The sequence below is a fragment of the Monopterus albus genome, unplaced genomic scaffold (genome assembly GCF_001952655.1).
Source record: "Monopterus albus unplaced genomic scaffold, M_albus_1.0 scaffold444.1, whole genome shotgun sequence".
Classification (NCBI taxonomy): domain Eukaryota; kingdom Metazoa; phylum Chordata; class Actinopteri; order Synbranchiformes; family Synbranchidae; genus Monopterus; species Monopterus albus.
The window spans coordinates 38,864-59,736 of record NW_018128324.1 but is presented as its reverse complement, the minus strand read 5'-3'; the positions used below and the strand labels follow the sequence as shown (position 1 = coordinate 59,736).

Below are 20,873 nucleotides of genomic sequence, written 5' to 3'. Positions count from 1 at the left end.
AAGATTGTTTGTCACAGCGTCTTGAATTGTGAGTGTGACTGATTTCTAATCCAGTTCACGCTGTCCAGCCGTGCATGCTAATTCCCAGCCTCCTTCATGCTACTTTTACTTCAGAGACAGTCATAATGCACATGACTAAAAGAGGTTTAAAACAGTTAAAGATGGCTGATTTTAGGCACTTGTGCTTACAGTTTTTTCAGGTCTCCTAACATCATACCTGTTTTACATAAATGTCATACTGTGCATCTCAGCAGACAGTGGTTTATGACAGGTTAATTGGCTGTGTAAACACGAACAGGAAGCAACTGCAAACAAAGAGCTTCACAGACCTAACATTTCTACTGCTGTCACTATTTTGGGTCATGACTTGGACTTTAACACCAGTGCTGGTGCTCAAATAAATTAGTAGATTCATATTTACATGTATGAATGAAAATAATGAAAAATGAGCAGAAATTTATTTTGTATTTTATTTTTACATTTTCAACAGTTATTTATCAATCAGTTAATTTAGAGTGATGATTTATTCCTTGTTCAGACACTTTAAAGTGAGAGAAAACCGGAGCACCTGGAGTAAAAACCCACAAAGCAAGGAGAAGGAGAAGATACTCCCCACCATGAAATATTTTTTTCTGAGATGAATTACTTCCGGAAGGGCTTGCAGATGAACTTGCGCACATTGGAAAAGAACGTGCAAATTTTGCTGCTTTTCACTGGTGGCTTGATTATGTGCTTTTGGAGAGTGGAGATGATGTAATCTTCAAATGGTGTTTCATTAATACACAGTTGGAACACAGTGCTTGGCTTCCTGAATTGTTTGTAGATGTCCTTGTAGACATTTTTGACCAGGTGTTTGAGTGTTTTTGCATCATAGACGATCTGTTCACACTCCAGGAGAGCCCATATTTTATCAAACAGTAGTTTGGCGCGGATATCTGTTTGATCCATAGTGGTTTTGACACCTACTTTTTTAAGAATTTTTGAAAACAGCTTATTAATAACTGTATGCACATATTCTTTTAATTGTGTTGTTTCCTCATCATAGGTGACTCCTGTCGTTCCCTGTTCAGAGGTGACAGTTAACTCCTCCTCACTTAGCAAGGAACACTGAGAAGCCCGATTGTTGGCTATGCACGTCCTCACTATCTCCACGAACTTGTTTGCCTTAGTGCGGAACCAGTGCTTCACCCTTGCAAGGAAGCGACACACTCTGCTCCCTATTTCATCACACATGACGTTCTCTGATGGACTAACTGACAGTCTGGTGTGTCCCTCTAGTTTTGTGATGCTCTGTGATCTTAAGTCATCAACATAATCATTCAGTACACCACAGAGCTCCTCTGTGATTGCCGGGGCCTGACCACTGTGAACAACCAAGCAACCGGGCAAACCTTCATGTGCTGGTTTCTCAAACAGCAAGGTCACTCGAGCCATTTGAGACTGTAGTGCGCTGGTGTCCTTGACATGGCTGAAGAATTTTTTCTGTAGCTCTGCCATGATTTCATAAAATGATGCTTTGGCATACAGCTTGACAAAGTTCATCTTACTTATTCTGTGCGCCTCATTGAGGGAACACGTGATGGTGAATTTCTGAACAGCAGCATCTATCTCCTTCATACTGTCCATTTTAACTGTTACCTCAGCAGTGTCATCTGAGAGTATGTGAATTTCGAGGAAGCGCTCAAGTTCCAGCTGATCTGCTGCGTCCTCATGTTGATCTGATGATGTTTCCTGGCCTTCAAAGTCCAAACGGCCATTAGAGAGATCATCTGTATCTTTTAACTTTTCCGCCTGAACAATTATATCAGCAGGGCCCTCGATCATGTTGATTTCCTGGGAGGACACAGAGACCAGCTCTGCTACACTGTCGTCCACAGATTTAGGTGTGAGTCTTCTGTTTCCTGGCGTCCAAAGTCCGCATGGCGTCTAGAGACACCATCTGTATCTTTCAACTTGTCCACCTGAACAATTGTAGCAGCAGGGTCCTCGATCATGTTGATTTCCTGGGAGGACACAGAGACCAGCTCTGCTACACTGTCATCCACAGATTTAGGTGTGAGTCTGACCACTTCTGTTTCCTGGTCTTCAAAGTCCAGACGGCCGTTAGAGAGATCATCTGTATCTTTTAACTTTTCCGCCTGAACATTAGTATCAGCAGGGCCCTCGATCATGTTGATTTCCTGGGAGGACACAGAGCCCAGCTCCGCTACACTGTCATCCACAGATTTAGGTGTGAGTCTGACCACTTCTGACGTTTCCTGGCTTCTGAAGTCTGACATAGTTATGGTCTGTCTTTCATCCTCCTGCAAATCTCCTTTAACTGTGCTCATCTCTTCAGGGATGAACACTCTTCTCTTTTTACATGGCCAACATGTACAGATAGACTGCAGTTTTGTCTTCAACACATGTAGGGCATGACGAACTATGGCCCAAATTCTGCCTGAGAGACTGACATGCAGTTCGTTAATGGACTCCGCTGTGTCTTCACCAGAGGGGAGGACCGATTTTACAACTTCTGTAACCTCCTGTGCAGTCAAGGTCAATGGGGGCTCTGGTTGGGCACTGTGTGCCTCTGTTCTAATGCCAAGAACCTCATCAATAACCTGAGGGAGTGTGCCACCCAGACTGGACAGCACTTGCTGTTTAGAGCTGTGTTCAGTTATGCTTTGAAATGCCTCATGGCAGCGTTTACCCAAACATCGGACAACCTGCAGAGTCATATCTGTCACCAGGGCTTGTGTGTCCTCGTCCAAACACTTTTCCACAGCCATGTTATGGACAATGGACTGTGTCATTGGACGAAGTGTTTCCACCATTAAATCCAGCAGAGCCTGAGTCTGTATGCTTTGTTCCATTATAGCTGGTCTTTTATGCATAAACCTCTTCAATAAACTTCAGTTGTTATTTTGGTTAAATTGGCTAATTAACGCAAACTGACTTATTATGTTCTCTGTAATAGAAAGTAAGTATCTGATCAAATGTTGGAGCCACAGTGGAGCCACAGCCACAGTGCTCAGGTAGAGTGCAGAACTACACACATCAAAGGAACTATTCTTATGACATCATCAGCTTAGCAACTGTTGCTAAGCTAATGGTGAATCAGAAGCAGTACTGTAATTGGACATTTGAAAAGGAGGATAGAAAACAAAACAAAACAAAAAAACATTTAGATTGATATTATTATATGTACACTATACCATGTGTGTCTGTGAGTCACTTTATACTTTACCCTCCACACACTCTAAATGAACCAGTGGGGAAACAAAGAAGTTTGATTCCAGCTACACAGACTCTCTGTGGTAAACTGTACAATTCCTATTAAATCTCATATTATTTCATTTATTTTCACCCTTGAATCAGTTTTATACTGCTTACTGTGGCATACAGTAGTTATAGTATCTGTTGGACACTGTGCCACTGAGCACATTCATTTTAAAGTGCACATTTTAAAAGATGCAGCACCTTCATTGACAACAGTACAGTATAACACTTACACAGTTTGAACTATACGTGGATCTTTCACTCCACATTAAAGCCTCTTTATTGTGTGGATACTGAAAAGCATCAGGCTTGTTCAGAAAATCATTGCCCCTTTCAAATGAATGGGAAACTCTTCAAATCTTCTCTTTCAGCCTAGTTCAGCATACTTTCAGCTAGAAAAACCATTTGACCTTTAAACAATTCAGCAAAACTTCAGCTATTTAAACTTGTATTCAGCTTTTTGATACCTTTTACAGATTTTGAATTCTCGTAGGTAAATTTTTAGGTTGATTTAGGAAATTTCTCTGCTAGTGTGTCACATGACCTACACTTTAGCTCTGTATTTCAGCCTTTCCACAAATTTTTAGCCAGTTTTCTCCTGTTATTCTGCCAACTTTAAGCTTTCACACAAACTATACATGAAAACGGTAGAGAAAATTGCGAGGAATCAGAAAATGGCCTTGTTATTGCAATAGGATGAAGAGTTTTTGAATGACATGGCAAATTCCAGCGAGAGTGCTGCCTCACTCTCCCATAGAGTACCATTGAAAAGAACGATTCAGAAAACCCCCTCGAGGCAAAAGTGTGGATATTTGTAAATCACCACGGTTCACCATGGTATATTTGGTACCACACAAACAGACACACACACAGACAGCAACAGAGTAACACACGCACAAAATAAAACCCAAACATACACAATCAAAGCAATACAGTGACGCGCGGAAACACACACATTGGCACAGTGACACAGCCCACACACACACAAACACACACACACACACACACACACACACAGGTTGGTCTGCCTTCAAAATAAGAACCCTGCAACATTCAGAAACAGATTCAATGTAAAAAGTTTAACAACTGAATGTCCAGCTCCTTTGCTTTGCTCCTTGTTACTGTCAGCTAGTTTTTCCTGTCCTAGCAGGACATACCACACAGCACCGTCAGTCAGACCAGCACAGGTTGGAATGTGCTTGTGGTGGAAAGTTGTTATCAGGGCGTCACAAAGTCACTCTGAAGGATACTCCATATTGAATATAAGGGCCCCAGATTATAAATTGATGTGAAATGAGTGCTCCATAGGATGTCAGATTTTCAAAAAAAACCCATCAGATTGTTAAGTAAGCTAACATAAGGCCCCCCCAAACATGCCAGATTTTCAAAATAAAAGCCCCTGATTGTAACTTCAGCTCACATGAAGGCCCAATAACATGCCAGATTTTCAAAATAAAAATCTCTGATTACAAATTAAGCTCACAAGAAAGCCCCAAAATGTGCCAGATTTTCAAAATACAGGTCCAGCTTGCCAATTAAGATTACACAAAGGCCCCAAAATGAGCCAGATTTTCAAAATAAAAGCTCATGATTGCAAATTATGATCAAATGAAGGCCCCATAGCATGCCATCCATCCATCCATCCATTTTCCTCCGCTTATTCGGGACCAGGTTGCGGGGGCAGCAGTCTAAGCAAAGATGCCCAATCTCCCATTCCATCCTTCCCTCACTCGTGAACAAGACCCCAAGATACTTGAACTCCTCCACTTGAGGCAGGAACTCGCCACCAACCTGAAGGGAACAAGCCACCCTTTTCCGACTGAGAACCATGGCCTCGGATTTGGAGGTGCTGATTCTCATCCCAGCCGCTTCACACTCGGCTGCAAACCACCCCAGTGCACGCTAGAGGTTCTGGTTTGATGGGGCCAACAGGACAACGTCGTCTGCAAAAAGCAGAGACGAGATCCTGTGGTCCCCAAACCGAACTCCCTCCGGCCCCTGGCTACACCTAGAAATTCTGTCCATGAAGATAATGAACAGAACCGGTGACCATGCCAGATTTTCAAAATAAGCCCAGGACAGTAACTGAACCTGATATAAAGTCCTGGAAACAAGCCAGATTTTCAAAATAAAAGCCCAGATTGCAAATTAACTTGGCATGAAGGTCCCAAAACGTGCCAGATTCTCATAATAAAAGTCCAGATCGCAAGTTAACTTGAAGGTCTTTTTACAAATTGAAGCAATTTTATTTCTACTTCTCATTTTGGCACCACACCTTCAACTGATACTGAGATGCTTTTAAGCTCTCAGATTTTTTTTTAGAGAATTCCCAACTTCAGCTTTTGATTTAATCTTGCATAATTATTAACCTTTTTCTTTTCATCTTTCATAAATAGTCAACATTTTCTCAACTTCCACAGTTGTTTGGCATTGCATCTCATCCTTCTGCTATTTCAACAAAGAACTTCAGCCATTTCTTCTCATCCTTCAGCTGTTTCAGCAATTGATTTCAGGCATTTCAGCATTTTCAGGGTGAGCCTTCAGCACTCAGCATCCACACTCATTTTCTTCAGAAAATGCATTCTTCTAGCTGTTCTGTAAGTTCCTGCCACCTTGAGGCATTTTTAAGTAACTGCATTATTTGAATGTAAAACTGCCCTTCTGCTATCAGGTTGAACGCATTGATCTTATTGTCCATTTACAGTGCATATCCTGCTGGATCCTCTCATTTTAAACTGTGCAATTATAAGCTAAACATGCATTTCAAGAAAACAATACATATTACTTTGTAAAACTGGCTATAAAACTATTACATCCTGTATATAATTGTTTTTTTTTTTAAGTGCAGATTTGTTCAACTGTCTACTCTGTGTAATATGTTATAAATTTTACCACAATTTAGTAATTGGATCACACAAATAAATTAATTTTGGACCAGTCTTTGTGAACCTTAATGTCTCATTATATTTTTGGCCTAACCCATCCAATAAAAAGTTGACTTCTTGTTTTCACACTAACTTTTCCAGATACCTTCTACACTGCCTTTCTCCAATGCAGCTACAGATTGTCAAATGTTATCCTTTATTTCAATAACTAAATACTGATAAAGTCTTAACATTACACTAGCAAATGTTAGGCAGTTAGAGTTAGCAGTTAGTTCACTATTAGCTAATTTTTCATTTATTGACTGGTTGTTATGATAATTTTTCATTTATTGACTGGTTGTTATGAGTAGTTTTTATGTTTAAAAACATAACATAACATTGACAGAAGACAAAGAGGGCATCATGTGCCAACATGCTCAGCATGAGGTTTACGAGGTGAAGCAGTTTTAAAATTGACCCCCTGACCACACCTTTGACATTTAACCATTCAAGACCTAACTGTACAATAGACATAAGTTCTGATTGACACTCACACTGTAAACTACCTTAAATGTCGCACTTAACGTGAACCCACTTACGTTTGTAACTTTTTAATTAAAAATCATACGTTATTGCTAAGTTGAACTGTTTTTTATTTTTCGATTTTAGTTTTAAAGAGAAATCATATATAGGACAGAAAAATGTACTGCATAAAAAAACAAAAATAAAATAAAATAAAAACTATAACAGCTGACCCAACCTTATCGTTTATGATAGATAGACAGCCAATGATAGCATCGAGCGCAATATAGACAGGAACGTGAGCCAATAAGAATTAAGAGGGGTGGGTGCTGTGTTTTTGTTGACTTCCTGTATTAGAGAGTGAAATCAATAAACTGCCGCAGTGAACACTCAAATAGGAAGAGACAGCAGAAAGCAACAGAAAACGGTAATTTGCAAATAATTTGTCCTTTATTTTATGTAACGACTGTGAAAGGTAATCAATTACTAGAATAATGTGAATAAACAGAACAGTGATGTTAATCTGAGTAGAATAGAAGCAACCAGGGCTGCTGCTGTTCACAAGACTGCGGCATGTGATATCAATTACAAAAAAATCACACAGACACAGCCATAGCCCAGTTTCAGCTACTGACAAATCGCTAGAGATGGGAGGAAGCTCAACTCAGCATTTACGTTAATGGTTTGTTGGGTGGGTGGTTGGTTGGTTGGTTGTGTGTGTGTTTTTCCTTTGTGATTTACCTGCATGCGATGCTGTGGTCGTTCCCAAACACTTTATTTTGATACTTTCACTTTTAAAACGTCACAATTTGAGTTTGATGAAGATAAACACAGTATTAAGATAGGTTTTGACTGAATTCTTTGATGTCGACGATATGACGATATTTTAGGAAGTGACTACATTGCAGTCAACAGACGTTGCCATACACAACAACGTTTTGAGTCATGATCCTGGTCATTTTACTGAAGAATGTTTTTGAATAAGCTGTCAGTCAACTTGAGCTCACGAGCTTTGTGGGTTATCCAAAGTGACAGTGTTTTTGGAAAGATATGTTACTGTTGCCTTTATAGACAAGAAAATGCAAGTTTAGTTGTACAGCAGCTTTCACTAACAAGGTAGTTCACGTGGTGAATTGGTGTAAAACGCAGGTCTGTCTCACGAGCAACTCCACTTTGAGTTATACTCTAATATTATGTTTGGCAGCTGTGGTTAGTGGTCATCTCCCGTTCAAAAGGTTGCTGGTTTGATTCTTGGTTTCCCCAGTCCACATGTTGAAGTGCCCTTGGGCAAGATACTGAACCCTTAGTTGCACCTGTTGGCCAGGCAGCGACCAACAGCAGCACCATCAGTCAGAAAGTATAATAAAAGACATAAGAATGTTATAATATGTATAACATTATACCTTACAGTAAGAAAATGCCCATATGCAAATTTTCCTCATGTAATGGTGTTATACATTTACATATATTTTACCTGAGGTGGGGGAAAAAAGCAGCACTCTTGGCACAGCTTGATACCACAACAGGCAAGTGAGAAAAGTTGTGTGTCTGTGAAAACCAAATCCCAGATGATACCTGTCCTCCTCAATAAATAATTGTACCCTAACAATAACTGTTTATGTTCTGGTGAGACATAAAAACCTGTTTCTTTGCAGTGGTTGTAGGTGTCTTGATGGATGAAACCTCCAAGAAGCACAGATAAAGGGGTGGAGTTTAGAGATTGTGGCATTAACAGACCAAACATGGTGCACGTCTACAACTGCCACCCTTTTGCCTCACAGCAGATAGTACAGGTAAAAGGAGCCTGGCTGAGCCTGATTCAAAGCATGCCTGCCTTTTCTTTTAATGATAATCACCATTAGTTAGCCGTATTTTGTTGTTGTGTGTCTGTAAGTAGCAGGTCTTGATTACCTACCTTCCTTCTCTGTGGCCCAGGTGGAGCAGGAGCCTGGACTGGTCTCCTGTGGAGGTGGAGCATTGTTTGTAGTGGCTACTGGAGGATGCAAGGTTGCTGATATCTATGCATATATTTACTGAAAAGTCTGCCCTGCATGCTTTCTTTCTTCCTATGTTGTCTTGTTATATAGATACAGAATAACCAAGAAAATGGGGAGGTGTGAATGATTAGTTTTTGAAGACCAGTCACTCTATATATATTGAGATTTTTGAAGACCAGTCACTCTATATATATATTGAGATAAAAAAAATCACTGACTGAGCTGCCTTTCATTAAATGTCTTCAATGTTGTGAGGATAGTTGTCAATCAGAGCATTCATAGTCTTAATTCAATGAGGTGACAGTTTTCTGTAGGACACTGACTGTGCTGTATTGAACTGTTCTAAGGTGGAGGCCTACAGTCTGGAGCAGGAGGGCTGCCCTCTCATCTGTCGCTTTGCCACCATGGGCACTGTGAGGAGCATCCAGCACAGCAAGATAGGTGAAACAGCTCACCTGTTCCTTTGTCATCCTCCTTCTCTGCAACAGCAACTACACACATACTGAAATCCACCTGTAGCAATTTATCTGTTTCTTTTTTTTTCTTTTATATATGATCAGGGCAGCTGCTAGCAGAAGTGATTACAGTGTGATATAGAGAGTGAAAGGGGTCAGCAACAAAAAAAGGAACAAACTTTTAACACCCTTGCCTTCCTTTTCATGTCACCCTGACATCCAGGAGATTACCTGGTGACCACTGAGGAGAAGAACGGTGCCGCATACCTGCGAGCATACACCAACTGGCGCCATCAGGTACACACTGAGCAGCTGACCCTTTTCACAAATACTTTATCACAGTACTAGAGATGGGCGATGGAATGATGCCGTCGCCGATGGCTGACAGGCATCACGATGGTGTTTCTGGTTAAAATGACGACCAGGAGGGTCATACCAGCTGTCGCTAACTCACGTTAACTGATGGACTTAAACTTAAACTGATGAAAGGACAAAATGAAACTGGCTGTCGTTGGGCCTGTGACCTTTTGTGGCTGTTAATGAGGTAAAGAGCCATCACTCTGTAACACCACTGAATAATTAGAGAGAACTGAGTGAGTCTCTGTAGTTTCAACAACTCCAACAGAGTGAGACATTATTAGTGGTAAGACTATCAGCTGATCTATGTACCATGGGAATGTGGCATATTCTGCTGGATAGTGTATAGGCAAATGGTCATGAAGACCTGTTGTCTGTCAGCATGTATTTTATGTATATTTTTGTTGCTCTTCATCCAGGTGCAGGAGAATGCCCGTGTTGGGGTGCGTTTGTTAGGCCACCTGCTGGGTGGAGCATCTGTGCGGGGTGGAGTACAGATGGAGATCATTGAGATCCCTCTGTCAGAGCGTCCGGTTGCTGTGGCATGTTGCCCAGTGACTGGAGACCTTCTGGTCGGCTGTGAGAGAGCTCTGGTTCTGTTTGCATTAAGGAGACAGGACCAACAGAACCTGGTAAGAATTCAGCTGCTGATGTCAGACTTCACCTCCTCTGTGGAGCTTATTAAATGACTTTAATTTAAAGACACGATGAAAAGACAGTTACTACTTTGCCTACCAATTCAGCTTGAATTCAATTTACTGTTTTGTTGAAGTGACAGTTTTTCAGGACATCACTACATCTTTAAAGGCCTCAAAAACTATTAAAATATCAAATGTGATCTTATTTTTCGCCAGATTTATTTCTCATTTTACCATGTTTGCCTTCATTTTATGATACTTGCTGGCATAATGTTTCTTTCTCTGGAAAACAGAAACAGATAAATCAGAGTCAGCAGGACCTCGGCAGCCCCTGCCCAAACACTCAGCAAAGCTCCAGTCAGAGCCAAGGTAACTCAAGGAAAGTATTGTAACACAGAGCTGTGATCATATAACCACATTTTGAGACAAACACCAAACATTCTGGTTACAACCTTCAGAAGAAAAACTCGTGAAGAAGGATGTCCCATGATGCACACTGTTCATGTGCATCATACTGTATGCGTATGGGTCCTCACATAGAAAACAGCTTTCAAGAATAAAGGACAAAATCAGTTCTCTAAAGTACTTCAACCATTCAATCATTGCATCTAACTACCTGTATCTTTACTGGTCCCATCACTGATCATTGGTCACTATTTTCATACTTACCAGTGACCACTGTGCTTGTAAATGATGTGTGTACTGCATGGTTAGTGGTGAGTGAACTACAGGGCTGTGATGAAAGAAAAGCTTCTACAGTTTCCTGCTCTGACTAATCTGTCCTTTCTTGCTCTTAGGTCAAACCTCAAGTTCAAACCAAAATGTGTCCTTCCTGGATTTTGAACGTTCCGTCATCCTACATTTGTCAAAATTTATGCCCAAACGGGTACTTCACTGTTCTTCATGTTTTCTTTTTTACTTTTCATTGTAACTTCTTCATAGTTCAATCTATTTATATACATAGTAGCTCTGTTCTGGGTTTTGGTTTCTGCTGTTCAGTATGTGCATAATAACTGAAGAAGGTGTAGCCCCTGATAAACAGGCATTATAATTGCGCCCTGGGCCTTTCCCTTCCCCCCCCCCCCCCGATACTATCATATGAATACGGCTAAAACGTCAGTCCTATATCCACACTGTTTCCAGTCAACAACTTTTCACAGAAATTTTTTAAACAACAAAGTGTAGACAGAGGGAAAATCCTAAACAGTTCTCAGTGTTTTTTGTTTTGGCATCTCTACATTTCAGACTATTAAAAGTCTGTGGGCTTGTTTCCTTTCACATCTCCATCCCCTCAGGTGGCGCTGTGTGCAGGTTATGTGGCAGTGCAGGCAGAGCTGGAGGTGCTGGTGCTAAAACTGGATGCTTCCTCTGAACATGAAACCATGGAAGAATCACCAGACACATATAAAAGTGGTAACAACACACACAGCCTTGTCAGTTTGCTGCCTTCCTCAATGCTTGATATCATTTCTGTGTGATAAAAAGCATGGCTACACCATCTGTGACTTACCTTTAGGTTTTTGAAAGGGTGCACTGAGGTTTGGATTTGGGCTCCTGACTCAGACCATCCAAATCTGGGTCAAAAGAGAAGAAGCCCAGTTGGGCATGAAAAGTAGTGACATCACATCTGACTGTGATCTGGCTGAAACACTTGTGAATTAGGAAGATGCGCCCAAAAATACACCAAATTGATCATAATGTTTCTCAAAATTGTCACTTGGCGCTGTTTGTTTTTCTGTATTTTAAAGGAAAGGAACCACATAAGAAAAATATAAGTAGGTGTTTTAACCTGATTTACACCTGGATGGATGGGGATAAGGAAAACTTGTTAGGTTTCAGTGTGGTGAACGTTGAAGATGTGTTTGTGTATTTGTGTGTGCAGCAGATTATGTTGAAGACCAGACTGACTTTCTGCTCATTCAAAGACATCAGGAGTTGCTTGGTGATCGAGCTAAAGACTGTGACGTCCCTGTCAGCATTGAAAAAACTTTGCTGGAGGACCAAAGACAATACACAGTATCATATGTCCTTTTCAGGTATGTGTACGTCAGATCTTTACAGCGAGAATAGTTCTGTCAGTTGTAGTACATTTATCCTGTGTCATTTCTGTCCTGCAGGCGTTTTACTCCAGAGTTCTTCCAGGGCTGCAGCGTGGAGGAGACTCAGCTCCATTCCTTACAGCTCTACCCACTGTTCACAAGTGAGTACAACATGTGAGAGGCAGACTTTGTTGCTACAGGAAGTTACTTACTGAAAAAGTTTCAAAATCTTTAAACAAAATAGAAAAATGCAGGACTGAAATAGCTGTTTTGTACATCTTTCTACTGATATCTCCTTCTCCAGGTACCCAGTCGGTGTCTCTGGAAAAACCAGCCTGTGTGTTCTGCTTCTTCTCCCTCCCCACCGCCGGCTACTTGTACAGTTTGAAGGGTGGAGTCGAGCTGCTCTCAGCCTATCAGTATCCAGAGAAGGTCCTGGAGGCGGTGCTAACAGACCACCTGTTGCATGTCATAACCAGGTATGTCTGTAGTCGGATTTGACACAGAAACCTTTTAATCTTGAATGAATCAAAGATTTGCATGGAAATTTGTCTTCAGAACCATACTTACAGAAGTACAAGATGTTGGGTTTGACAAGTCATTTAGCTTAACAAGTCCTCTGGAATTTTGACTGTATATATTATGTTTTTCATCAAAACTAAACATGAAGATCTGTTGTAACAAAACCTATTTTCAAGCTATTATTACCAGCTTATTACAATTCTGATTATATATTAACATTAGCTGTTTTTATGTGATCTTGTGAGAGATCCTTGTACTTTATGTCTTCAACCTTAGTGTGAAGATTTCTGGATGGAAAATGAGTAAGTGTATTTTTTCTGTGTGTGCTATGAAGGAGTGCGTTGCAGTGTTACACAGTGCGCTGTGCAGCAGTAGCAGCCAGGATTGAAGACCCCTACATTGACACAACCATGAAGGTAAGAGCCTGATTACTAATAACGGACCCTAGAACCTTTCTGTGTCTGCTTTTTGTTACTTTTGTGGGGTTTACAGCAAAGTGACTGTATAGTTCAGTCTCACTGCTTCGCTGGCCATCCATCCATTATCTATACCGCTTATTCTTGAATCGGGTCGTAGGGGGGCCTGGAGCCCTCTACCTACCTTTAGATATTTGGTAGGTAGAGGACATAACTAAATATTTGCCTCTTTACAAGTGCACTTGCATGTTGCATTATGTTCACTATCAATATGTCTATCTTTGATTATCACTGCACATTATGTATCTTTAAATAATTTTGTATTATATGTCTGTGCATCTTCCTGTGTGTGTGTGTTTGTTTGAAGGCCTGTCCACCATGCAGCCTTGAGGTGTGTGCGCTCAGGATGCAGCTGTTTATCGGTTTGCAGTCAGTGTGTGTGTATGGCCGCCATGTTGTCTTGCTCTCCTCAGCTGACACAGAGACACCTGAGGAGACTGAACGCAGCACACAGCGCCGGGGCCTGTAAGTCTCACACACACACACACGTAAAGACAAAATATATGAGCATCAACACACAACATTGATACAGTATTAACGATTAACATTTCAGTTTTAGGTTACGTGTTACAGCGTAGATTCAATGCCATAAATCAAGCTTCAGACTGTACACAGGAGACAAGTCGGTGCTACACTGCACCTAACACGTTTGCATTTGTACTCATTGTCTTTTTGTGTTCACAGTGATGTCATAAAACATCAGCCTGCTGATTTTGAGATTAGCAAGATACAGTATCTCTGTGAAATAAGAGGATTTAGCTCATGTTTCTGTACAGTATGATGATATGTCTCGTTCCCCCTCTGTGTACCTTCTGACCTCAGGAGCAGGAAGTGGACAGTCTCTTCTGTCAAAGAAACCAGTGCAGCAGGACATGGCTGGAATCTGTATGTGGTCGACACCGTCTCTCCCCTCACTCTCTACCAAGAGATGGTAACACAGACATGACCTTTTACAGTTTTACAAAAATCAGCTTAATCTGAATGCCTGTTCTTGTAGTTGTGTACTTGCTTTTTATTCTACTCTATATTTATGTGCACAATTACTAACTATGATCATGAGACAGCAAAGAATAAAACCATAGCAAAAAACATTGAACTTGTATGAAAATGAAAAAAAACTCATACAAATGAAAAGTAGACAAAAGGATTCAGCTGGCACATGCATCTGTAGTACACTGTAACTACACTGCATACCTGTTCAGATGAATTTATCGGTAACAAGTACTTTGAAATTGCACTTTCTCTTATTTTTGTTTTCTACCAACTTTTTAATAGATTTTCTGTTTTTTCATTTCATCATTTTAGTGTGAAGACCTGTCAGTACTAAGACACAAACAGTAAACCCTTGAAATTAAGTTAATCAGGAATGAGTAGATAAGTTATTGTCTTATTGAATCTTTGTATATTGATGAGCCTGTGCAGTCATCTGTGTGCCTGTATGTGTGTCTCAGGTTGAATACAGCCAGCGGTATGTAGAGACCGACCCACAGAACCGAAGCCTTCGACACCTCCTCGGTGAAGCTCACCTCCTCCTTCGCGCCTCTTTACTCCAAACATCAGGGCAGCTTCAGAACAGTGAGGGTGACCCCACAGAGCCTCTGCAGACAAAAGCAGACAGACAGACAGACAGACAAGAACTGGAGGAGGCATTCAGGCAGAACTGTGCACAGCTGGGAGACTCTTTCAGCAGGTAACCTGCACAGACTTGTAATGGAAGACCAAGTTTATATTTAGTTTCTCTTACATTTCTATTGATTGTGTATAAAGTCTCTTGAATTCTGTTCTGTTTTAGGCTGCAAGTAACTACAGTATTATTCTCATTACTGAATAATTAAGTGAAAAAATGCACATCACAGTTTCCTAGCGCTCAAGGTGACATCTTCAAATTGCTATTTCCTATTCTGTCCTGTGTGTTAGGGGCAGGCAGAAAGAATGCCACCTGGCTTTGCCATACTACAGGATGTCTGGTCTGTCAGTGACAGAGGTCATGTCCAGGAACCGCCCGCTTCCCAGCAGCCCTCACTCCTACGGACCCGGCTTTCTGTTTTACCTAAAACATTACCTGTTAGAAGAAACAGAACAGATCCTGAGTCAGGTACATAAAATAATACTGTTATCCTCTACTTATTTCTTCAGAAGGCAGCTAAATAAAGATGTGAGTGACCTAAAATTACCTCATCTTTACTGAGAATAGCAAGCCACTGTGCACTTTATTTTCTATACATGTCATTTATTAAACCCAAGTACTTTTATAGCTGTTATTTTCTTTGTTGTGTAGTATCAAAATGAAATATTATAAAGTAAAACAAAAAGGAGACAAAAATAGAAATGACAAATAACATTCCTACCTTACAGGAATCAGCTGATGAGGTCATTGACATTTTCAGCCAATCAGAGCCCTCAGAGCTCATCAGCGTGTGCGCCAGTCCCTGTATGATAAACGTCAGTCCTGCCCGGACGCTGCAAGTTTTACAACAACTGGAAGAGACAGCTGGTGTTTCGGTTCCACTGACAATCACCATGGCAGCCATGACGCTGCATATGGACGACCTGCCACAGTACACGCAGCTGATGGAGAGACACTCTGAGGTTAGAGGGGATGGGGTGTGGAGGAGTGTTGTCACCTGCACGAAGAAGCTGAAATCAGGGTTTTTTCTTTAACTGCATGTATCTTGTATTTGCTCACTTTTTTAATAGAAAATTCTCTTTAAATTTTTATTGGTGTCATGGTTGACTCTTAAAGGATGTAGCAACACACACAGCCTCATATAAGATTCTTCAACAACTTTTCTGAGCTGTAGTGGAGGATAGCGCACTGGTGCAGAATTGCAGAAATGTTAATAATGTTAACACTGTTTTCTTTGTTTTTCTCCACCCATCCCATTTTGCAAGCAGCAGGCATCAGATACCTTGCCGTCTCACAAACTGTGCAACTGTGTTTTTCATTCTGCCTGTGTGTACAGTGTGGTGCTGCTGTGCCATGTTATTTAATTTTTTTTTGGAGTTGATATGATTTATTCCTCTAGTGCCAAGAGACAATAAATGAATATTTGTGAACATATAGAGGTAAACCAGGGGACTGAAGACTCCTAATACTAGTAGGATGTTCAGTCCATTGTTTGTCGTGTGTGTGTTTTTAGATGCTGCTGGTGTATGGGTTCATAAAGGAACCGAGACTGCTGCTTCATGGTGGAGGTGGAGGCCAGTACACATGCATCCGTCCTACATCGTTGAGTCGACAGCTGACAAAGACTCAGCCAGGACTGCTGGTGGCTGCTATGGTGGCTCTGCATGAAAACAACAAAGTTCAGCTTGAGCAGGCTGATGTCATATTCAAGGTTTGTATGTCAAACCGATTTCTTACATTAGTTATTTGTCTTGAATTGAAGATAATCAGAAAAATGCTTATGAGCTTATGAGATGATTTAAAATCAGGTGTCTTCATTTTGTACATTTTGATCAAAACTACATGGAGGATCCTGCAAAGGACGGCAGTAAAAGTGTGTCTGTGTGTTTAGGGGCTGGGCTGTGAGAACTGCTTACAGGTGGATTTCTGGGAAGCAATGGTCATGGCCTCTTCACAGGAAGCTGTCATCCAGGAGCTTCTGTTCCGATTAGCATCGGTTTACATTGACCGACTGATGAACTCAAACTCAGATACACACCCTCCACACACACCTTCAAAGTGCAGGTCACTGAAGAGCGCTGACGACCTGGTACAGTTTCTGCTTTTGTCTTTGGTAGAAAATTGTTCACCTGTATTTTGTTTAATAACCACTTGCATCTCTTTCCAAATATTTTTTATACGCTGAACCAAAGCCAGAGCACGTTTAAAATATATTGGAAAATGTCTAAGCTTGTTAATTCAAATGCCATCGTTTCTCCAAAGGACTTTTTGTTGGTACAAGATTTCTTCTGGAATCTAGTAAAATGATTTGTGATATTTTACTGATCTGTTCACAAAATGATCATTGATCTAAAATATTATGATATTCAGAAATCAATGAATGTGGACGTCACTCTTATTTACTAAGATGTCGGCGCGTTTGTGTTTCTCAGATCAACTCGTGCTCCCATTATGGTGCTCTGTACCCATGGCTCAGTGTTCTCAGTACAGCACACACTAGCAGCTCCCAACAGCAGGAGGCATTACACAAACTGCAGGTAATTTGTCAGTGAAAAAAATCAGTCCACCTTTATTTGACACAGATAAGTTGCTTTAGTAACTATTTATCCCTCAGTGCAAGCGGGTGCGGCTATGTCGCGTTCCATCTGCATGAATCTATGCATAAACCTGTGTAACTATTCGTGCACATATGCACAAAATGAACTTGATGGATTTTGACCATATTTGCTTTATATCTGTGACTCTGCAGGCTCTCCTGTGTGGTCCCTCTCTGTCTGTGGGCTCTGTCATGCCCCTGCTGGAGCGTCTGTCAGAGGAAACCTTGTGGGGCTTCAGCCTGCACCTCCTCTGTGCTACCAGAAGGGGGCAGTACCACAGCAGCATAGAAAAGCTGCTGGACAGATGTCCTCAGGCCATCATAGCCTACGCCAACCACCAGTTACAAGACAAAAATATGGTCTGTACTGAGCAGTAGCCTAAAATGTGAAATGTGTATCCTGTTATCTCTGTATCATGACTCTATATTTAGCTTTGGTTTTTATAACCAGATTTTTACTTCTGGTCCACAGGCGTTATGGTGGCAGAAGCTACTCCCAGAGCTTTGTGACCGGCTGAGAGCTGCCTTTGATAACGCCATCCTATTGGCTGCACTTACAGGTAGAAACAGGGTCGAAATTAACTTTTTGACTCACCGGCTAAGGTGGCTGGTAGATGGGAGGGAAAAAAATCCACTGGCCAAAGATATTTTTACAGGCCAAAATATTCAATTGCCTTTTTATTTCACATACACATTTGCTTCAGGATTTCTGTGAGATAATAAGGTTTTATGTTGAATAGAAATGTAAAGAGGCCAGAGCATTATTATTTTAATTGCCTATATCAATCAGCAGTTTATAAATTCATTAAATTAATTTTTAAATTAAAATTTAAAAGCCACAGTACAATTAAAGAAATCTTGATTGCAAACTATATGCACTTAAGTCTACTTCAGGGGCCATCAGAAGAAGTTTGAAGTTATGTATAAACCCATTAGATTCTTAAACATTTGAACCAACTTAAAGCTCCTCCTGAGACACCTCACCTCAAGTCCTCAGAATTTGAGGCATGCACACACACATGCCCATGTTCTGTAGGGACCCACTGCTATGCCGCTTCTTAATGACTGGTTATGATCAGAAAAAAAAAAATTAATTTTGTTTAATATCTGGGTTTAATTTGACTCATTTCTATGCCAACAGAGACTCTGGTCGTGGTTTCCATGGAGACCAGCCCTGCAGAGTTCTTGGAGCTAATACCTGATGATGGCATGGCCTCGTACTTTCTGCCTCACCTGCTGACATGTAGCAACAGACACCTGCAGGCCTGAGACACACACATATACATTTACATGAATTCACAGTTCTCATGTGACGTCACATCCCTGTAGGACCACCCGCCTGGAGGGCAACACAATCACATAAAATCCTTCCCGCAGGGTTGTGCCAGGTTGTGGCTGTGTCTATTTGTGTTTTAGAAGGCAGCCGTCCTGAAACAGTCTGAAAACTGCGTTTTATTTCTCTGTTTCACTGCTCTGTTTTCCTAGCACCACTCCTCATCATTCACTAGCTTGCTCAACTACCGTTGACCTCTCTCTCTCTCTCTCTCTCTCTCTCTCTCTCTCTCTCTCTCTCTCTCTCTCTCTCGGTGGAGTAGATTTATTACACAGGCAGTGAAATTTGGGCACAAAGATTATAAACATTTCTATGAACCAATAGAATCACTAGGAAGTTAACAGACCCGTGCTGCATTTCTGTCGAGTGTTTGGTGTTAGTCGCCATGTGGGAAGGGTTTTTTCCTTCCAGGGCTTTGTGGCAGTCACATAACTGCAAACTGTGGATAGGCAAAGACAAACAAATCAGTTTCACACATCCAGACCAATGCTCAGACCAGATGTAGGCTAATGTTGGTCACTGTACTGTTGCACAAGAGCAGGTTCAGTGTTTTGTTCACGGGACCTTCAGTTGTGGTTGTTGAGGATGTTTCACTCTGGCCACAACAAACACCTCACTGTAGCTCTCTAACTTCTATGCTATGACTAGCGCTTTGTCCGCAGACAATCCTGTACAGGTTTTACATGTTTATGAAGCACTTTATGAACTTATTGTGAGAATTAAACAAATATAATTGCAAACTGAAGTGTCCTGTTTTTTTTTTTTTAGCTTACAAAGTAGATATAAAATATTCAGGAAACACAAGGACAGGCTTAGGGTACTATATATATTGAAGGTTATAAAGAGTAGATATGAATCATAGAAAATAGCTTTAGGTCCCCAACCAAGGTCATGTTCCTGGGAGCTAAACATTCCGCCTTTTATTTCGAGTGTGCTGTGTTTTTTTCCTGGATTTTTAGTTTTGCTTTGACAGTCTGACGTAATCACCTTTGGGTTGAAGTTTTCATGTTGCTATTGGATTCATTATCATTTGCACACAATACATAGTAGTACTTATTCTTCCCAAACAATTCAACCTTAGTTTCATTAGTCCACAAAGCATTTCCCAGTAGCATTGTGGAGTGTCAGTGTCCTTTAGCAAACTTCAGCCCATGTAACCATAAACCATAATTTACGGAGTCATCTTAGCTGGATGCTGGGAGTGTAAACTGGCTCCATTCATAGACAGTTTGTGTAACTGGACTGATGAATATCGAAACCTTAAGCCTTTCCAGGTTTGTGCAAAAAAAGCGGCTCGGACGTCTTCTGAGGTCTTTTTATTGCATTGTGTGGTTCACATCAGTAGCTGCTTCTTGTGAATGACAAACTCAAAATGTTTGAATGTTTCTATGAGCCAGCGTGGCTCTAACCCATTTCAGTGGTTAAACTACAGTCTTGTGAACTCGACTCCACTTAGCCTTTAATGTCATGTGAAAAAGTTCTTTCTCAAAACTCTGACTCATTTCTGTTTGATTAAATTAACAGGGTAGGTATCCAGTTTCTGCCCACAGCACAGTATGAAGGCAAATGCTTCTGCAAGACAAAGGTCTCTTGTGTTGCTGCTTCGACTGATTGACATTGATTACAGACATCAGCGTGTGGTCTTGTTATGTCAATAGTCTCACCAGAGAAATTAGGTCTGGTTTTAGACAAACACTTCTCAGTGTTGACTTTGTGCTCACTGCAGTAAAAAATGGTTAGATAATAACTTGCTGTTATCTGAGCTTCTTCTGAGTCTACAAAGTTAAGAAGTAATATGTCAATATTGAAGTTTACATTTTTTAATCTGCTATTTGAGTAACAGTTTAAAAATGTCCTCTGCTTAACTTGAAAATTATAACTATATAGCACTTATCAAAAGTAAATGTAAAAAATGCTGTACAACAGAAAAAGGAACATGATGTGGAAAAAAGCAACAGATTAACAGAGGACAGTGCAAGTACAGAATGATAAAAGTGAAATAGGAAATTGCTGTCCTGTTTTTGGGAAACATAAATCCAGAATAAGATTTTGGGGAGCCTAAAGATCTCAATTTCTTCATGAAATCTGTATTTTAATTTCTATAATTTAGTATTTTGGGTGGGATTAATTGGAATGGTGTTGTCACTTAAAAGTGACTTAATCATTAGATTGATTAAACAAATTAG

The 20,873-nt window shown here is 40.7% G+C and overlaps 1 protein-coding gene across 3 annotated transcripts; it reads left to right on the top strand.

Annotated features, from left to right (window-relative positions):
- Window positions 1-6,974: 6,974 nt before the first annotated feature.
- On the top strand, window positions 6,975-19,421 carry hps3 (HPS3 biogenesis of lysosomal organelles complex 2 subunit 1). Of its 3 annotated transcripts, XM_020587206.1 has the most exons (26): window positions 7,016-7,074; window positions 7,912-7,996; window positions 8,127-8,173; window positions 8,303-8,440; window positions 8,583-8,654; window positions 8,992-9,085; window positions 9,323-9,396; window positions 9,876-10,088; window positions 10,388-10,463; window positions 10,892-10,980; window positions 11,390-11,507; window positions 11,977-12,130; window positions 12,212-12,294; window positions 12,438-12,612; window positions 12,990-13,071; window positions 13,439-13,596; window positions 13,954-14,062; window positions 14,583-14,821; window positions 15,049-15,226; window positions 15,487-15,720; window positions 16,272-16,469; window positions 16,650-16,847; window positions 17,191-17,295; window positions 17,508-17,714; window positions 17,827-17,914; window positions 18,496-19,421. In XM_020587206.1, exons 4-26 carry the CDS (start codon window positions 8,324-8,326, stop codon window positions 18,621-18,623), a joined length of 3,189 nt encoding a protein of 1,062 aa, XP_020442862.1. In that variant the 5' UTR covers window positions 7,016-7,074; window positions 7,912-7,996; window positions 8,127-8,173; window positions 8,303-8,323; the 3' UTR covers window positions 18,624-19,421. The 3 variants fall into 3 exon arrangements, with proteins under 3 accessions (XP_020442860.1, XP_020442859.1, XP_020442862.1); XM_020587203.1 differs by lacking the exon at window positions 7,912-7,996 and having other exon boundaries at window positions 6,986-7,074; XM_020587204.1 differs by lacking the exons at window positions 7,912-7,996; window positions 8,127-8,173 and having other exon boundaries at window positions 6,975-7,074.
- Window positions 19,422-20,873: the final 1,452 nt, after the last annotated feature.

What these genes read in the sequence shown, in the direction of transcription:
- hps3 (XM_020587204.1), top strand. Translation starts at nt 8,324, where the DNA reads ATGAAACCTCCAAGAAGCACAGATAAAGGGGTGGAGTTTAGAGATTGT. An exon ending in CCTCACAGCAGATAGTACAG is followed by an intron (nt 8,441 to 8,582) that starts GTAAAAGGAGCC and finishes TCTGTGGCCCAG; the next exon opens with GTGGAGCAGGAGCCTGGACT. An exon ending in ACACCAACTGGCGCCATCAG is followed by an intron (nt 9,397 to 9,875) that starts GTACACACTGAG and finishes CTCTTCATCCAG; the next exon opens with GTGCAGGAGAATGCCCGTGT.